The sequence below is a fragment of the Suncus etruscus genome, chromosome 11, assembly GCF_024139225.1.
Source record: "Suncus etruscus isolate mSunEtr1 chromosome 11, mSunEtr1.pri.cur, whole genome shotgun sequence".
Classification (NCBI taxonomy): Eukaryota; Metazoa; Chordata; class Mammalia; order Eulipotyphla; family Soricidae; genus Suncus; species Suncus etruscus.
Window position 1 is genome coordinate 69,416,753 of NC_064858.1, and position 19,006 is coordinate 69,435,758.

At 31.9% G+C, this 19,006-nt stretch overlaps 1 protein-coding gene across 1 annotated transcript in view; it reads right to left on the reverse strand.

Annotated features, from left to right (window-relative positions):
• PTPRQ (protein tyrosine phosphatase receptor type Q) overlaps positions 1–19,006 on the reverse strand; it is a 196,462-nt gene that overhangs the window by 124,482 nt on the left and 52,974 nt on the right. The window contains 9 exon segments of the mRNA XM_049783346.1: positions 115–384; positions 1,432–1,573; positions 3,874–4,025; positions 4,372–4,647; positions 4,915–5,205; positions 7,381–7,549; positions 11,656–11,801; positions 12,441–12,601; positions 18,319–18,439. Of these exon segments, the coding sequence (XP_049639303.1) occupies positions 115–384; positions 1,432–1,573; positions 3,874–4,025; positions 4,372–4,647; positions 4,915–5,205; positions 7,381–7,549; positions 11,656–11,801; positions 12,441–12,601; positions 18,319–18,439 (1,728 nt within the window).

Genomic DNA, 19,006 nt, shown 5'->3' on the forward strand with positions numbered 1-19,006 from the left:
TAGATTTTTTTCATTTCTGCCTATAAGCATGTTGTGAAGATTCTAAATAGCATTTAACAGTCGTTTAGAACAGCTACTCAAATCTGCTACCTGTTTCTGAGAAGCCATACATACCTGACTCTGGCTGTGTGTTGATGCTGCATGAACTTTCATCTCCTTCCCCAGCAGAGGTTGAGGCTTTTACTGTTAAGACATAGGAGGTATTGGCAAGAAGCTTCATAAAAGTGTGCATATGATCTAGAGGAGACACTTGGATGGAATTTCCTTCTATAGTTATCAGATAATATATAATGATTCCATTTGCCTTTTTGGGTGGGTCCCATGTCACCAGAATTGATTGCCAGCTAGTTGCTATACATTGTATATTCTGAACAATGTCTGGAACTTGAATAAATAAGAAAAATAAACAAGGTTAAAATTTATTTATATGCAACATTGCTGAACTTTTAACTGCTAGATAGTTATGTTTATGAGTAAAGACAGATTCATTTATCACATTCATATAAACCTTCTAGGTGAAAGTTTTTACTTGATCAGGTAATGACATTTTCTAGCATAATACCATTTTATAAAAAAGCATTTCTTGGTGTGCAGAGAACTGTCTAAAGAGCTAGCTTTGATTTTTATTCATTGGATACATGTATAAATTGCTAACAATTTTTCTTTCAATTTAATACTTTTATAGGTGCCATTCATTATAAAGGACATTTCCCAGAAAGTTGCAGGCTTTTTGAAAGATATCAGGGTTGAATATTTCAGTGCAACATGTTTAGTCATTTTCTTTAGCTTTTCCTCTCTTTTGCCTGGATCATGGACTCTTAACCAGTAGTATCCTATCTGAGCAACAGCAATATTTTCTGAGCACTCACTGTGTGTCCAACTCTTACAGTACTCTACCTGGATTGTTTTAAATAATTTTTACACACATCTTGTGTGACTACTTCGAAGGCATGTTTCTTAATAAGTATTTATCACCATGTGTTTTTAAATAAGCATTTGTGGGGGGAGGGGTGGACAAAACCGGTGATGCTCAGGGGTTACTCCTGACTATACGCTCAGAAATTGCTCCTGGCCCAGGGGACCATATGGGACGCTGGGAATCAAACCCAGGTCTGTCCTGGGCATCAGCATGCATGTAAGGCAAATTCCCTACCACTGTGCTATCGCTGAACTGCTAAGCATTTCTTAATATGTATCTCGAATGCTCATAAATCAGTACAGAAATGTCTGATTATCAAGTCATTGGTCTATAATTCTAATTTAGAGACAGAAATGTCCAAAGAGTGTGCCCCATTGCAATGAAATATTACACACAATCTTAGGCTCATTAAATAATCACTGAACTAAAAAGGAAAGTGCCTTTAATATAAATGACCACAAAGTATCAAATACAAAATAAAGCATTTTTAGGTCACCCAAAGATGTGTCTACCTGATTCTTGGGTTGTAAATTTTACTACATTACTAAACTGATCACCATTTCCCACTTTGGTGAAGGCAGAGATGCTGATAGAATATGTGCTCACTGGCTCCAGGCCAACAAGCTTGGCTTCAGTCTGAAATCCTGAAATATTCTGAAATGCAAAAAAATTGTGGTCAATATTCTCTATATCATCAAAAGCATTTTAATTAGAATACTATTGTACTGTTTCAAAGTGATCCTCCTATACGTAACTCTTAAGTTACATGGTATTTTTTAATTGGAATAATAAATAGTATAACCTTTTTGTATTACCTGGGTAGATTCAGATACAATACTAAGAGTGTCTAAGCTAAAGATAACTGTTCAAGGACAGAAGATCTCTCTCTCTTTTTCTCTCTCTCATACACATACACCCATATACATCAACTCTCATATATATGTGTATATATATAAAATATTTGAGAAAAGTCATTTCACTAAAAATACTTATTTTTTCTTTTTTGATAACAGTTCCCAAAGAAACATACATACAAAGCAAATGAAAAATGGAAAAATGAGAAGATTAGTCCAGGAGCAGATATTAGCAAACTAAAGACTATTTCTATACTTATGGTAAGTAGATTCCACATTTATTTAATAATCAAGTTTGAATTCTACTCTGTCATATTTTAAAGCAATGTCATACTTATACACAATGGACACAGCTGAAAATAATGATGAAATGCAATTATTGATGGAACTAGAAGATAAAAACTTGGTAAAGAAGCATTAACACAGGATAGTATCACTTGTAGGTGGTGCATAGAATAATTAGACAAGGGAATGCAATGTGTGAAAGGGAAGACATCTAGATCATACCCAGTACTAGGGTATATGGAGGGCAGAGAAGGAAAGAAAGTAGGGGTGATAGATAGACTGACAGAAAGATTAAATAGATGATAAATAAATCAATAAGTGTATAAATAAATACATATTTATATACATAAATATATATAAATACATATAAATAAATACATACATAGATAAATAGGGGGAGAAATAAATAGAGGGAGAGAGAGGTAGGTAAATAATAACAGGGAAGATAGATATATAGGAAGTAAGTAACAGGTAGCATAAGTCAAGAGAATCTGAGTACAACGGTGGGCATATTGGACGGTAGAGTTAAATATCCACAACAGGGGCCGGAGAGATAGCATGGAGGTAAGGCATTTGCCTTGCATGCAGAAGGTCATGATTCAAATCCCGGCATCCCATATGGTCCCTTGAGCCTGCTAGGAGCGATTTCTGAGTGTAGAGCCAGGAGTATCCCCTGAGTGCTGCCGGGTGTGACCCAAAAATCAAAAAGAAAAAACAAAAACAAAAACTAAATATCCACAACAGAGTCAACAACACCAAAAACATGAGATTAAAATTCAAACAACCAAAATTTTAAATGTGTGATTCATGGTGTTAGTGGGTTGGAGATTTAGAGAGAACCTAGAAACATCGGTGAAGAGAAGAAGACACAGGTAGTGAGATTGGTGTAGGTACTTAATAAGTCTAAAGCCCAACCAGGAATAACTTTGTAAATCATAGTGTATTAATAAGATAAGATAAAATAACCTCAATGTTTTGAAAAAGGTTCTGCTCCCAATTAATAGAACCTTAATTATTGCCTTTGATTTTTCTTATTCACTTCATAACCTAACCGTTCTATAAAAAAGGATTTACCATTAGAAATGAATTATAATGCAATATTTAGGACAATGTTTGCTAGATATTAAGTGTACTCCTCTTAATAAGTAAATAATGATTCCAATATTACATTTGCCTTTGTGGAAAAAAAGTAACAATTACTTAGAGAAATGCCTGTTAATTATAATAAATTTTGGCAATTAAATGATAGAATTTATATTAGTATATTTCAAATTTTGATAATAAATATTTGGATAATTTTTCATTTATTCTTAAACCTAAAAAGAGAGAAAGAAGCAGTGTTAGTATTTAATTTAATTGGTATTAAAAGTAAAAAATTTTTAATATATTCAAAAGACCAATTACCAAATGATTATAAATACAAAGGAAGGTTAACACAATTATTTTTTCTGAAAAGTTAAAAAATATATTGGGTAGTTAATTTCATAGATCAAAATGCATTTCACTTCATACAAAAAGTTTTCAAGAGTTTAAAAAAATATGTATTTTTAAGCATCAACAGATGGTGCTATTATTTCTTCAACTGAATATATCTAGATGCTGAAAAGTAAATTGTTCTATGGTGCTGTCAGCTTGCACAGGAGGCAAATGAGTTTTTTTTTTTTCTACAGGAGAGTTAAACTGTAGGAAAGAAATAAAACTTTTAAAAAGGGTCCTTGTTTCATTTAAAGCAGTTCATCTTCCACTGCATGTCAGAGACGTTTTGTTAAATTTCTAAAATTTTGAAAGAAACATACATGGTTATAATCAACCTACCTTATAAAATACAGTACCATTTTCATGTTCATGAATCTTAAAACTATATATTTTAATAATACCGCCTGGAAGTGGACTTGGGTTCCATTTCAGCCATACAAAGTCTGATGTGTAGTTGATTAAAGTCAAATTTTGAGGAGGTGCTAAAGGCACTGTAGAAAAGCACATTATAAAACTACATTCATAAAAATATTATTAGATTCCTGGAGACACTACTTAAGAAAAACATAAAGTTATCATATTTTCAATTTAGAAATAAGTATAATAAAATGATTGTTCAGTTACTTGGAATTCAGTAGTTCAATGTAATTTATGTAGTTTTTAAAAAAGCATTTTGTTCTGAAGTTCAGTTTTTTAAATATTCTGAAAAGATTAAATAGTTGTAAATCTGTGAAAAAGAGATGGCAAATATCCTTTCATTTTTTTCATATTGATTCTTAAAAAGAGAGAAACCCTGTAACAGTGAAGTCATTTCAAGGAATGTAGATTCTGGCTTACCTGACTCATCTGTGAAAAAGAAAAGAATACTGGAAGGACCAAGGCCCTTTCTAGTTCTTGCAGCAGCAGAAAAACTATATAATGTGAATGGTGAAAGATCTTCCAATATTATATAGTCATCAGTAGTAATTAAAGAATAATTTTCATTTTGGCCTTGTAAAGTCAAATCATAACTTATTATTGCACCATTTGCTTTTACTGGGGGATCCCATGATAAGAGAACTGAAGTAGAGGAGAGATTTCTAAAGGTGTTGATTATTGGTGAAGTTTCTGGGACTATAAAAGAAATAAAAATAACATTAAATGAAGCAAAAGAGAACTAGCATTGAAAAGAAAATATTCTCATAATAATAGGACTTCATTCTTATTCTTCATTCAAGTAATTAGGTAATTATCTGAAAAAACCTGGAGCTTATTGGAAATCTAATTATATGTGTACAAACAGTGGATATAATTTGAAGAATAACACGTTCGCATAGAAAGCAATAAAAATGAGGGAACACCATCTATTGGTTTCAGAAACAATAGAAGGATCCAGCCTACCATCTTCTTCCGTTTTGATGTGCAACTGGGTGGTGTATACATTAGAAAATCCTTTTTCTGTGGATGGAGTGATTTCTAATATATAATCAGTATACTTTTCCAGATTGTCAAAATACATGCTTCTTCCATATGTCACGAGAGGTGGTCTCAAGTGGTCTGGAGTTTGCTGTAAGCTCAGAGAAACATAGTAGAAGAGTAGACCATTGGGTTTAGATGGTGGACCCCAGCTCACATTTACTGCAGTTGATGAAATGGACTCATAAGTCAGGTTGCCAACATGCCCTCCAGGTACTAGAACAGGTAACGTGCAAAATACAAACATTATAAGCCACCCAAAAAAATGTCAAGTGAATCCACATAGTGAGGATTATAGTTCGATGATTTTAGCAAGTTCTGACCTTTCAATGCAAATGACCTACACACTGCTTATTACAAAATGTATTCTGGATAATACTATTTAAAACCCATCTAAAATAAACCCTGCCATCATATATGTGTGAGAATGATTTGTCTAGAACATTCATTTGGCTTTTCTTTTTTGCAACAGGGATATATTTTTGCAACAGGGATATAGTGGATATATATTCGTTGCTAGAGAAGCAGAGCACCGAGCCCTTTTCCAGCTCCAAAATCACTATGCCCCAGATTCAGGATTATTTAAGTACCTCCTGTAAAATAGTAAACTGGTTGCATATAATGCAGGCATTTCCTCCTTTATTCTTTAATAGAGATTGCTATCTTACCTAAAATATGACAAATGCTATGAAAAATACTGTTTGGATATTTTTGCATTGCTTACAAAATAATGACAAGAAAAATGTTTTGATATGTTTACCACAGATGAAACCCTGGGAGTCATTACATCAAATATATCTTTGGTCTGTATGTGGTTATGTGGTGGAATTAGTAACCACAGACACAGAGAGACAACTGTTATTTGTATAAATTACTTATTATTTAAATATTTCACTAATATGTTATATAAATACTTTTATTTTATCTTTTCTAAAACTTATTCATAGTACACACAGGGACATATATACTAGAACTCTCAAGTACAACAGCATACTAGTGTTTATTATCTTGATTGAAAAATGTTATATATTGGTGAACATCTTGGTAGAGATCTGAACTTAAAAATATATCACTGATTTAAATTTAAGTAATGTGATTTGCTGATAATGATACTGACCCCATTTTGCCCTAAAAACACTTAGTAAATATTTTCTGAAGGCATATATCTATATATGTTGCCTTGTCTTATATTGTAACAAGGAAATTAATCATTCTTTATATTTATAGTGTCTATCTGTTGGTAATTTTCAAATAGTTGACATGAAAGTTTTCTCTTCACAAAAAAGATTGGGTCGGTGCTCTTTCTAAATAAGCAACTAATTTTTATGAATAAATAAATAAAAATAAATAATTTTTATGAATAAATAGAAATCAAGCAGAAAGGGAAGTAATGGTGAAACGGGAGTCGGGTTCCTGGTACCAGTGATGTGGGAGAGTGACATAGCTCTACATCCAAAGCAAAAATGCAATGACTCTGAAAACATAAGATCTAAGCTGAAACTACTATACTTTATAATGTGCCTGTCAAGAGATCAGGCAGAGGAGCAGGGGGTGAGACTAGTGGAGTATGAGAGCACTGGTGATGGGAATTGATAGTGATGGTATGATTGGTGTTGAAGTATTACAAACCTAAAAATCAATTTTTATCAATAACTTTGTAAATCATGGTTCTTTAACTGAATAAAATTTTTAATTCATTGAAATATGAATATATGAAAGAACGAAGAAAGAAATACACAAGAACATCCACAAGAAGAAATAGGCATTGGTTGTATGTATCATGGTAGTCTCAAAGCTGAAAGGAAAAAAATCAAATATTTTAATCATTATAGTGGTTAATATAATTATTCTAAATATTCAGATTAAATGAGATTCACTGAAGCTACATACAAACATATGTACATACATATATATAGGGATTCCTGTAATGTAGAAAAGATCTTTCGGGTATATTAGTTACAACTACCAGTAAGAATAGATGCTGGCTAGAGTCCTTTGTGGAGATTCCAAGACTGAAAAGAACCAAATTGCTAGTGAAAAAAACCTGTAGTTCATAAAGAAAATAAATGGTCTAGTATAATAATGATTGGAAAATTCCATTAATAGTATAGCAGTAGTTTCCATGTCCATGCAGGAGGTGGCTAGATACTTCAAAGTAATGAAAGTGATCATTTTCACAATAGATGCTAACAATTTTAAGAAATAGAAAAGGTTATTATTATGAGAAGTTTATTGCTATCTTCAAACATTGTCAAATTTCTATAATGATTACGTAAATGTGCCTGAAAAAATAGATTTTTACCATTAGCATAAATAGCCATGTTATTTGCAATGAAAGCTATAAAGTTTAAATTAATCCTATAAAAAGTAACATGCTCTATAGTTACATACTGTCTTGATCTGTGTATACTTGAACTATGTCACTGCTTTTATTCCCATTTCCAACTGAAGTACTTGCTGTTACCCAAAATGTATAGTAGCTGAATATTGCCAGTTTATCTATTATTGCAGATACGGTCATATTGTCAAAGTCATTGGTTACTTCCTGGAGTGAAAAATTCTGCAAAATAAACATATTGTTTTAATTGCTCAGAATATACTCAAAAGACACTATGCATTTCAAAAGAATTATCATCATGAACTTTTTCTTTTCATTTAATATTAATTTTGAGAGAAATATATTTGGGCATTTTATGGCACTAGTTAAACTGAAACTATATGTGTACTCAAAAGGAATGTATGGCAGCAATTTTATTATGAAATCAATTTAGAGTGGCCAAAAGAGGAAAGAAAAACTCCTAGCTCCAACAAGAGAAGTTTCAGTGGTCAACTGGAAATGCTACAGCTTCAGTGCTCTGTGTCAGTTTTTCTATAAAATTTTCAAGTATTTTTCAAAACAATGACTTTTTAAGCAATTTTCGAGTACTAAAATTTCTTTTTCTATTAATATAAAAGAAATTATGAAGGTACTCGCCTTTTACTAGGACAAATAGATACCTTTCCCTTTATATTATGTTTAAAAAGGAAATGACATGAACTCTCATCTATACAGAGTAAGAATAAGTTTTGGGGCCACACTTAGCAGTGTGCTCAGGGCTTGTCCCTGGCTCTGTTATAAGGGAACAGTTCTGGTGGGGCTTAGGAATCATATGTGATCATAGGGATGAAACCCAGTAGGACTGTATATAAAGCAAGCATCCTTTGTACCAGTTGTACAATAGAGCAAAAGTCATTTAAAAATTATAGTTCCCCAAGTCCTGGTTATCTTTGTTCCAACAAATTCTTTTAATTATTAGGAAATGTATGCAATCATTTTCTTCCTATCCACATTTTAAAGACAAAATACAATGAAAAGTCAGTTCCAATGGAAAGGAACAGTATAGTATAAGTAACTGTATGTTAGTGTTTATATGCTTTAAAAATCTTAATTATCCTAATTTGCAGAGTTCTTTTGTACAAATGCCATGCATTCAATCTGGCAGGGTATATCGTTGGAAAAAAATCTAGTCTCAAAGGTCTTCTTCCTGAACTATAAAATCAAAATAACCATTTCCATTTTTTCAGAAAATTTTGAAGATTAGATAACAATATATACACTAATTAATAAAATACCTGCCACAACACATACACATCAAAAAAACCAATTACAGCAATTAGCTCATCTAAACGAATAGCAGGATATTCTAGTTGACTTAAGTCTATATTTATGTTCATCCTGCAATATATCAACAAACAAAACTATAGCTGAGAGCTATAGTAAAAATAGAAGGGCCTTATACATGACCAAACAGGCTTTGATCCCCAGCACTACAAATTGTTCTGGAGTGCCTCCAGGAATAATCTCTGAGCACTGAACCAGGAGTAAACCCTGAGCATAGTCTGGTGGGAAAATTCCAAAATCCCCAAAAATAAAGTCATCAAATTTTAGTTGTCTGGAAAAGTATTTTGGGGAAGAAAAGAATGAGTATAATAAAAAGACCTATTTCAGTTAAATGGTGCCTAATTTAGGAACAAATTACAATATGAACAACCTCACAAATTATGATCAGTGAATTTCATTATTTTCCAATACATTTGCCTTACACATAAAATGACTGGGTTGCATAATGTATCTAAGTATCTCTTTAAAATATTCTTTTAGAGCCTGATAGATACAGTTCAGCATATAGGACACTTGCCTTGCACTGTAAAGATATGTTTTTGATTCTTGGTACCCCATGTGGTCCCTTGAACTTCACCAGGAGTAATTCCTTTGTGCAGAACTAGGGACAAGAGCTATAGTACTGGCATTTGCCTTGCATGTGGCTGACCTAAGAACCCAGGTTTGATCCCTGGCTCCCATATGGTCTCTGGAGCCTACCCGTAGTGATTTCTGAGTGCCACTGGGTGTGGCCCCAAAACAAAACCAACCAAAAAAATAGAAATGATTATTGCTGGGTGTTATCCAATAATAATAATAATAATAATAATGTCGGTTTTATGGTGTATACTTTAATGGATATGGCCACACCTACAGAGCTCAGGGCTTACTCCAAACTCTACACAAAGATCACTCCTGGTAGTGTGCTGGGGAACACATACAGTGTAGAGGCTAATAATGGTTGCAGTTTTATTTTTGTGTTAAAGATTATTTTATACTACTTATGACCTTTGAGACCTTTGCCACTTAATAAAGTGGCAAAGTATTTTAAATAACTAAGAATTCATTTCTGCTGAGATCATCTTACCATATATCAATATGTAACAATTTTGGAATTATTTTAATTACTCATATGATTGTTTTATCGATTACTTATTTTTGGAAAAATGAATCCCTTCAATCAAGTTATTTAATTAAGACCCATTCCACTGCATATATAAATGCAGTTCGATGGTATTTGGTAAAAACTTTTCCAATCATATTATTCAATCAGAAATTATTATATGCCTTTTTCATATAATGAGAGACACTCATCAGGCACACTAAGGAGACATAAATGGGAAAAATTAAAATAAAGGAGTTGATGAAAACATGGCATGTAGTAGCAAAAGAAAGAAAAAGATAAACTGCCAATTAGTGATAGAGATAAAATTCCAAAAGATAAGAAAAGGACATGATCACTTCAATACAAACTCAAGGCTCCCAAAACAAAACTAACTTTCAAAAACAATGTTGGTGTGTCACTATACTTCTATATATTTGCAGTTAAAATATTTACTATTGTCTTGTTCCTCAAGCCCAAGTTCTCCCTTGAAAAAATTTTTTTACTATTTTTTCTATGTATTTATATGCTTTTCTACTCTGGCACTCTGTACTCTTTGGACACATAGCTTCATACTTTCACCTCCATTCTAAGCGCCAATAAAAACTAATTTGTTTCATTAAAATAAAAATTTTTCATGAAAATAATAAACTACTTATTACTAACTCCAAAAAGTGTGGAAGGGAAGCAGAGTCTCGGGGACTGGAGAGATGACTTTCCAAGCTGCTTGCTGTGACTCAGGAAAGCTAAGACATGCACCAACTACCTGAAATTGGACCAGTTAGTTAACAGTATATCTACAAAATCTGAGGAAAGGATCAGAAAAAAAGAGTATTATTTTTTCATTCTATAATTTTCATTTTAAGAGTTTCTTCTATTTTGCCTATCTGAGAGAGAAAATTAAGTAACACCAGTTTAGACACTGATTTGAAAACCAACTTAAGTAACAAAGCATAGATAAATTTTCAAGCAATAGGAGATTGTTTCTGAAATGTTTTAATACCATTAGTCAATGCCCTCTTGCAGCTGTCAAACTTAAAAACATTCTTAAAGTTATTTAGCAGAGGATTATATTCTTCTAAGATAGAGGAACAGCAAATGGGATCTCATTAGACAGCTATGTTTGAATATGTAGATGATGTGAAATAAAATAAGTTCTTGTTAAAACCACAGTTTGATGCTTGTTCCCTTATTATTCCTATGTTGACAAAGATATACACTGTAAAATCATGACTAAGTATTCAAATAGAGGCAAGACCATGGCTGTCATGTAGAACTACACTGACAAAACTTTGATAAGAGCTTTGTTAAAGGCATAAAAGATTAAAAATGTGACATTTTAATGGTCCCTGTCTATGATCAAAGGGCACATTAAAATTGTAAATAATACAGTGTTAAAAATTACACAAATCTCCAAAGTGTGAAAATAAGTAAGAAAAGCATACATTATTAGAGTTAACAACAGAACTCTTTTCTCACTTCTAGGATATTTGTTTCTAAAATAATCAATATCTGAACTGCATATACATATTTATATGTACAGGGTTTTTTGTATAAAGAACTTTATTTTTTTGGCACAAAATTTGAAATAGTTACACTTAGAGGACCTTGAACAGAACATAAAACCAAGCCATATTCTGAGTGAGTAGTACTGAGACAGTTCTACTCTAACCCCATTCACACACTTCTCACACAAACTATCTCCTGCAGCTAAATTTGTGTTTAAATAAAAAGAGAGGAGTAGAAAGATCAAATGTATCTGATTTTCCTCCCCCATATTTTTGACATTCAAGGAATTTTATAAATTCTCCATATAAAATTGTCACAGTAAAAAATAATTTCTTCTATTGAGCCACATTCTGAATTATTATCAGAAAATCTGAAGAGTATAAAATAAAAATCTAAGAGAAGACTTAGGTTTTACCTTCATAAAAATTCCTGAATTATTTCTGTAATAAATAGAATAACACTGTATGATTCCATTAGGTTTTGCAGGAGGTCTCCAAAAGAGAATTATTGATGATGAACTGAGATTAGCATAATGAACATCTCTGGGAGGATCACTTGGTGCTATAGAAAAAGATTGAACAAAAATATATTTGTGGTTCCAAGTTATGTTTAAAATTTTCTGAATATACCTTCTTTGAAAAGTGTTCTCCTTAAGAATTAGGAAAAATAACCACTTAGAAATGAAAAATAAAACCCATAAGGCAAAGATCAGTCTAGCACTTGACTATGAAAATATACAATCATAGGATAGATTTGTGGGCTAATTTCTTACAAAACAAACCTCTCCTATATTTTAAAACAGCATTATAAAATATTGTTAAAATTGGTCACAAAACATAAATCATTACTTTGAGAATTGCAAAATTATTAAATAGAGCTCAAAAGCATAGAGACTATCACAGATTTCAAAAACGACAAACATGAAATTCTTACACCCACTTTGGTGCTAAGTAAATTGAAATATATGCAATCCTCATATGTACCAGGTGAAGTAGGTTTTGTGCTATTTCCAGAATACAGATGGGAAATTGAGTCACTGAGTCATTTACTTTCTCAACGTCACACAAGAAAATAACCAAAAATATCAAATGCATATCTATGAATAATATATTACACTTAACAACACATTTTTATATTTGACACTTTTTTCCTAAATGGGATTTTCCTTTATTTGACTTCCATCTAGGCACAAAAACTCACCTCCTTCTGGTGTATGAAAATGAATGATACTGCTTCTTGTTTTCCCATCACCAAATCTGGTGCTTGCTGTTACATAAGCACTATATTCAACATTATAGTCCAAATCTGAAAGCTCCAATGATGTTTCAGTTACATTGATAATTTTGGACAATGATTTATCCCTGGGGGGGGTACACAAAAATATCCACATGTCTGACTCTTAAATTAAACATTACTAATTCATCATAAAAACAAATATTTTTTTACAAATTTTATCTCAATGTAAAATACATTAGTTTGATCAATTGAGTATCTTTATTGCTTATCTTTAAGCACTTTAAAGATAAGACCAGAGATACTAAGGTCCTTAATCATCAGACTGATAACAATTGTAGGAGCATACAGCCACATATGCCAATGCCTGGTGCCTACAATTTTCAGAGCACTGAAGGAACACAAAAAACTAGGTCAGCAAGTTGTATAGAAGTCCACTCATCTCAACAAAAAGAGCACAGAGGTTCAATTAGCACTTAACAGCTCAGCAAACCCTCAAAAAACTTTTGTGACACTATTATGTTATATATTTTTTAAAAAGCAAAATATAGTACTTTATTTTGTGCCCATTAAGAAGACAGGCTTGGAAGTGATTAGGTAACTTGGACATTGGTGAAGCAAAGGGTATACTGATGGTAGAATTGAAATAGTACTTGTTGAAATACTGAAAATGTGAAATGAACGTATTATGAAAAGCTTTATAAATTAGTGTTTAAATAATATTTTAAATATGGAAAAATTAAATAATTATTAAGAAAGTGAGCAATAAATAGTCTTTTTCTGCTTTCACATATATTTATTTTTAACTTGACCTTTATTATTAATAAGCCATTCTTATTTGTATAGGCTGATTTTAATGAGTCTCTAGGAATACTGTTTACTTCAAGGAATTACAGCAATCGTTTATTTATCAATGTTATATCAGTAAATATTATTTATAAGTATCAAATTATTATTTTCAACTCATTTTTATACATTATCAAAATAATTTACTTTGATCTATTCAGATAAATGTAAATACATAATTAGTACTATCTAATATAGGAAGTCTATAGATTTTCCCATATTTAACAAAAACCCCTAAAAATTATGAATTTATAGACATAAAAAAGAAGTGAAATTTAAAAACTATAATTAGCATTACAACCATTTATATTTATAACATAAGTATATTAAAATATATCAAACATTTATAACATGTAATCTCATTTAATATTTAGATATTAAGGCATTCACAAATAGATATTTCCTCTGAACATATAATATCACTAAAACCTTGGAATTCTTGAATCATTAAGAGGAAAGCATTTGAATTGAATTGAAAACATTTAATTAAAAATCTTTATATTATTAGCCATGGTTTTGCCATTATTTATTTGTAAATCATTCAATCAGAAATTTAAATCTGAAAAATATTTGGAAAGCCTCTTATAGTGATACCACCTAAAGGAAACAAATATGGTTTCCTACATCAGCACCAGAAACAATTTCTACCAAGGAAGGTCCCACTACTGCCATGTCACTGACTTACTCCAAAGACAGTTCTTATGTCACCCTGACAACTAGGCAACAGCAACAGTCTGCTTTTAGGACAGAATTCTCTGCAATGCTAATGGTGAGACGGAACCAGAAGACACTACACAGCACCCTGACTTCAACATAGCACTTATACAGAAACCAGGATCTATAACTGCAGCTACTCAACTGCAAAAACTGTGATGGTGAAGAGCTGACCATCAAGAATGACTATGGGGTTTGTCAACCTAGTATGCCTGGAGCCTTGAGTTGGTCTTATGCCAAAAATACCTCGGGGGTTAGAACTCCCTGTTTTTTGGGCCAAAGATCTTTCCTTTCAATTCCTTCCATATTTTGCTGTGCCTATGTAAACTATACCTGCCACACACACATATCTTTTTTTTTTTTAGTGTATGTCTCATCTCTGAAGAAAAACAAAGGGGGAGGGAGTTACTAAATTACTAAAGATTACTAAATTTTCGATATTGCATTAATGACTTTATTGGTGATTCAATATTTTTCATAAATGTAACTAATGAATTTTCTCCCCTTCTTTTACCACTTTTTTTTAAATTCTCTATTTTGTTTCTATGTTTGAATAACTTCACTTTCTGTCATTCTGAAACAAATGTATTAAGATCAATTCTGTCAACTATGGAATCTATTTTCTTTTAATAAATTAAAATTTTAAAAAATATGGTGTCAGTGATGCTAATGGAGACAGGCAGGATTAGTTAGGCTGTTTAGCAATCTGATAATTTTGTCAGTGATGTTCTTTCAGGAGTATGAAAGAAAATCTTTAACTTCACTAAAACACAAGAGAGGGAATTTTAAATCTCTTAATAGTGACTATTCCTTTCAGAGGCTTCTCTCAGAATCTTGAGCTAGGTCACAGATCAGCCATCAAAATGGTACAAATCTCTAATCTATTCAGACCCCCTAATACTATGAATATATAAAGTAATAAATAAAGTAATAAAGTAAAGAATAAAGTAATCTAGCTACATTACTGTTTCTTGCCAAGCATACTTTCTAATATTATCATCTTGTCCTAATCATCACTGCAAAAGACTGAAGAAAAATTTCTACCTACAAAAAAGGAAAATCCAGGTTCTATTTCATAATAATTCAGAATCAAGGCAATTAGCCACAGCACTCAAGTAAAATCAAACTTTGTCTTACATATCAAGGCATTTCAGAAATAAGAACACATTCCTAATAAGTGACCCAAAAAGCAAACTCAACAATTACGTCAATGAGCAGAAATGAACCTTCTTACCTAACCTGGATGACAACCTCCCGAGATAAAATAATGCTAATATATTTCATCTATAAATCTACCTTATCTTTTGTCAGGGGTACTCATTTTTTTCAAAAGGCAGAAAAAGTTATAAATCAATCTCCTTAGAAGCTTCAACTCCTGATTCAAGTTCAGAATGTGCCTTTGATGTGGTTCCTTACAGTTGATGGCTCCTTACAGTTCCAAGAACCAGAAGGAAGAGGCAAGAGAAGCAATGCTAATTCTGGATCAGATTCTACCCTTGCTCCTAGATGCTGCTGCCACATTCAATAAAGACCCCTAATACTATGGACAAATAAGACCCAGCTGTCTGCTTTCCAAAGTGTCACCCCAGGGAATGAGCCTTCAGAGGACAAGTCTTCCTCCCACCATGCTCTCTACAAGTTGTTACTTTAGATTCTAGCTGACTCATTGCGAATGTCCAGCTTTGCTGTCATTAATCTGAATATACTATGCTAAGCATTATGATGTGCTCTATCATAGCACTTGATCTTCATGGATGAAAGAATATGGTTTGAGCATGGGGAGACTGCACAGACTGGAGTTGGATTTCAGGCGGCCACAGGTTCAATCTCCAGAACTGCCTGTCATGTCCCCAACTAGTACTAGTAAGGCCAGATGTGACCCTGGGATTGATTCCCCAGTACCACTAGGTCCCCTGAGTCACAAATGGCTGGACTGGTTTTGAGTGCCTCAACATGCTGTGGAGGCTGCCCCTAGCCACTCCTCAACTCAAGGAATATATGTTTTGACTTTTTCTCATATTACATTAATTTAATGATTGATATCATTACCATTAATAGTTGTATGCTTCAGAGATAATATGGCTATTCTGCCATCCATTCAGAGGTAAGGTTTAGTTTTACTAAATTTAGTTTAATTTAGTTTTTTACTAAGAATAATGCAGTAATAATGCTTCTTATGCAGATAGATTTCCACAATGGTAAACTATAGTTATTTTTTTGCAGATTAAATTTCCATTACATGATCATTGAGTCAGATCATTTGAATTGTATTTCTCAGTTGTTATTCTTCCCAAATATTTTCTGTTCAAGTTACAGGTTGTTACTATTTACAGATATAACGATTAAAGTAGGTATTTTGGCAAACTCAAGGCTCCTAATTTTCCATTTCTGCAATGCACTGTAACAACAGTCCATTTCTGCTCCCTCTGCATATTCACAAACTGCTTCTATTGATGAAATCTGACATTAGTCCATCTTTACTATTTTCATTATAAAATTTAATGGAGGAAATATGATAGGCTTTCATTATAATTTTTGCTCTTATTGGTGATGGGCATTATTTGATCATGCTGGGGGGACTAAGGTCACTAGATAATGCTCAAAGATCAGGTTATACTATGATAAAATATGTTATCTATGGATGAATCTATGCATGCAAGCTATTTGCAGTTCCTGATCCACTTTCCTAGCATCTTTATTTATCTATATTTTTATATATCTATATTTTATAATTGTGTTGGTTAAAGGGCAAACTGTTTTTAAAAACTGGAATAAAAATAAGTATGCACACTTTCCAGCATATGAAGCACCAATTATAAAGCTTATATGTTACAGAAAAAGCTATTTAAACAGCGACATTGAAGATAGAGCTTCATTAGCATTGTTTAGATATTTCAACATATTGCTGAACAGATATTTAAAATGATTTAACTTGGGCACATTTTATCTCTAATTAGTTTACAGTAACTATGAGGTAATATTTTAATTTTTGTCTATTCCCATAGAATTTAATAAGCATTTGTTCGAATGATTCCTAAATATTTTTCCCAATTACTACTAAGTTAAGAAATATTGAATCAAGATTTATCTGCAAAGAATTTTCAGCATCATTTTACTCCACGTTCTTTCAGCTTTTAGTAACAAAGATACTTTCCACAGTGACACTATATTTCCCCCACAAAACTTGCACAATCTTCCTTCCTCCAGCAGCTCTTCAAAAAGTCACTTCCTATCATTTATCAGTAGTTGACTTTACTTTCCAGTGTCCCATCTAAAGACCTCTTTCCTCTGACTTCTTCATTTGTTCATGGATACATAAACTATTTCCCCTTTAAGCAAACCTGAAGTGTAGGAGTTTATGTACATCTTAGTCATTGATATATAATATTCTATTAATGTTAACTTAATAAATGAAAATTAATTGATAATTAAATGCAATTACAAGAAAAAGTGACTAAAAATCAAGCAATGACAAAATACTTTAAGAGCAGTAAGCAAAGGGTTTAGAGTGAAATTGGTAAAAAATATTTTTATTTAGAGAATAAACATAACAAAGAAATGAAGACTATTTAAAACAAGCCTTTCATTCAAATATGATATATAAGTATGATGTATATTGAATATTCAATTTTAAAATACTGAAGAACCACTAGGAAATTTATTTTATGACTGCTTAATATATATATATTTTGTGGGATATTTACTTTGGAGTTTTCAAAAAGTTGCATATCACAGATGTTAAAGTAACATGAGATGTACTATGAAATTTTATCCTTTTCACAAGTGGCACATAAATAGACAATCATAGTAAAAATAAGGGAGAAACCATTTATAATGGAAAATTGATTCTGAATAATATATTTTTGAATAAACTTGAAATTTTAATTAAAGTTATCCCGCTTAAGGAAACTTAAATGAAAGTGTCATTGAGAATATCTATTTGCATAAAACTCTAGAAGAGTTAAAAAGGATATGTTTTTATTTACATACATACATACATACATACATACATTGACTAATTTGAAGAAGAGAAATTTAGGATAATTAGGCATAACACATAATTTCATTTTAGTTAACAAAAACATAGTATATTATTGTACTATACTTGAAAAGCTCAGTTTTTTTATAGGAAAGGACATTTATTCATTAGACTGTAGTTGCAAGCCTATTAATAATCAGTTTTCTAATGTAGCTTCACAGCCTGAAATTAAAAAACTACATTCCTATTATGTTACATATGAATTCTTGTTCTCAAAACTATTCTCAACAAAGAAAAAATTCCTACCAGACATGAACTGTGTAATAGAGGATAATTCCATTGGGCTCAGAGGGCGGTTGCCATGACAACTTCACCGTGACACCAGACAACTGTTTCACAGCGAAGTCTTGGGGGGGCGAGTCAGGAGCTGAAAAGTTAGGGTACAGTTTAACAGATTTTGTTAAACACAGTGAAGACCAGGTTCCAATGAAAATGCATGCAATTTTTAGGATAAACTTTCTGGGAAATGGATCTGGGACAGGCCTGTTCTTTCTGGGCCTGGGAAACTGTTTATTTTCAAAATGAGATGATAAAAGAAGATTTAGCATGGTCGTGTGAGAACATCTGTTCCTGTGATTCAAGGGAAAAAAATATTTCATCAGGGTTTGTCAAAATGATTCTCCTACTGTTTAAGTAGCTTTTAGTAAGATAACATACTCTAATAAAAAATAAATATACTATGTAGTAAAACAAGTATAATCATCTGTAAAAGAGGACCACAACAATTAAACAGTGCTACAAGATAATACATACATGAAGTGGAAAAGTGATAAGCATAACACTGGGAAAGAAGTCATATCGTAAAACTGTAAAATAATATCAAAATCTCTTCTCTCAGCCTTCTTGATAGTTTATAAAACACCACTGTAGAACAAAATAAGCAGAATTTAAAGCCTACTTTTAAATTATTGCTTAAAATAATGTGAGAGTATTC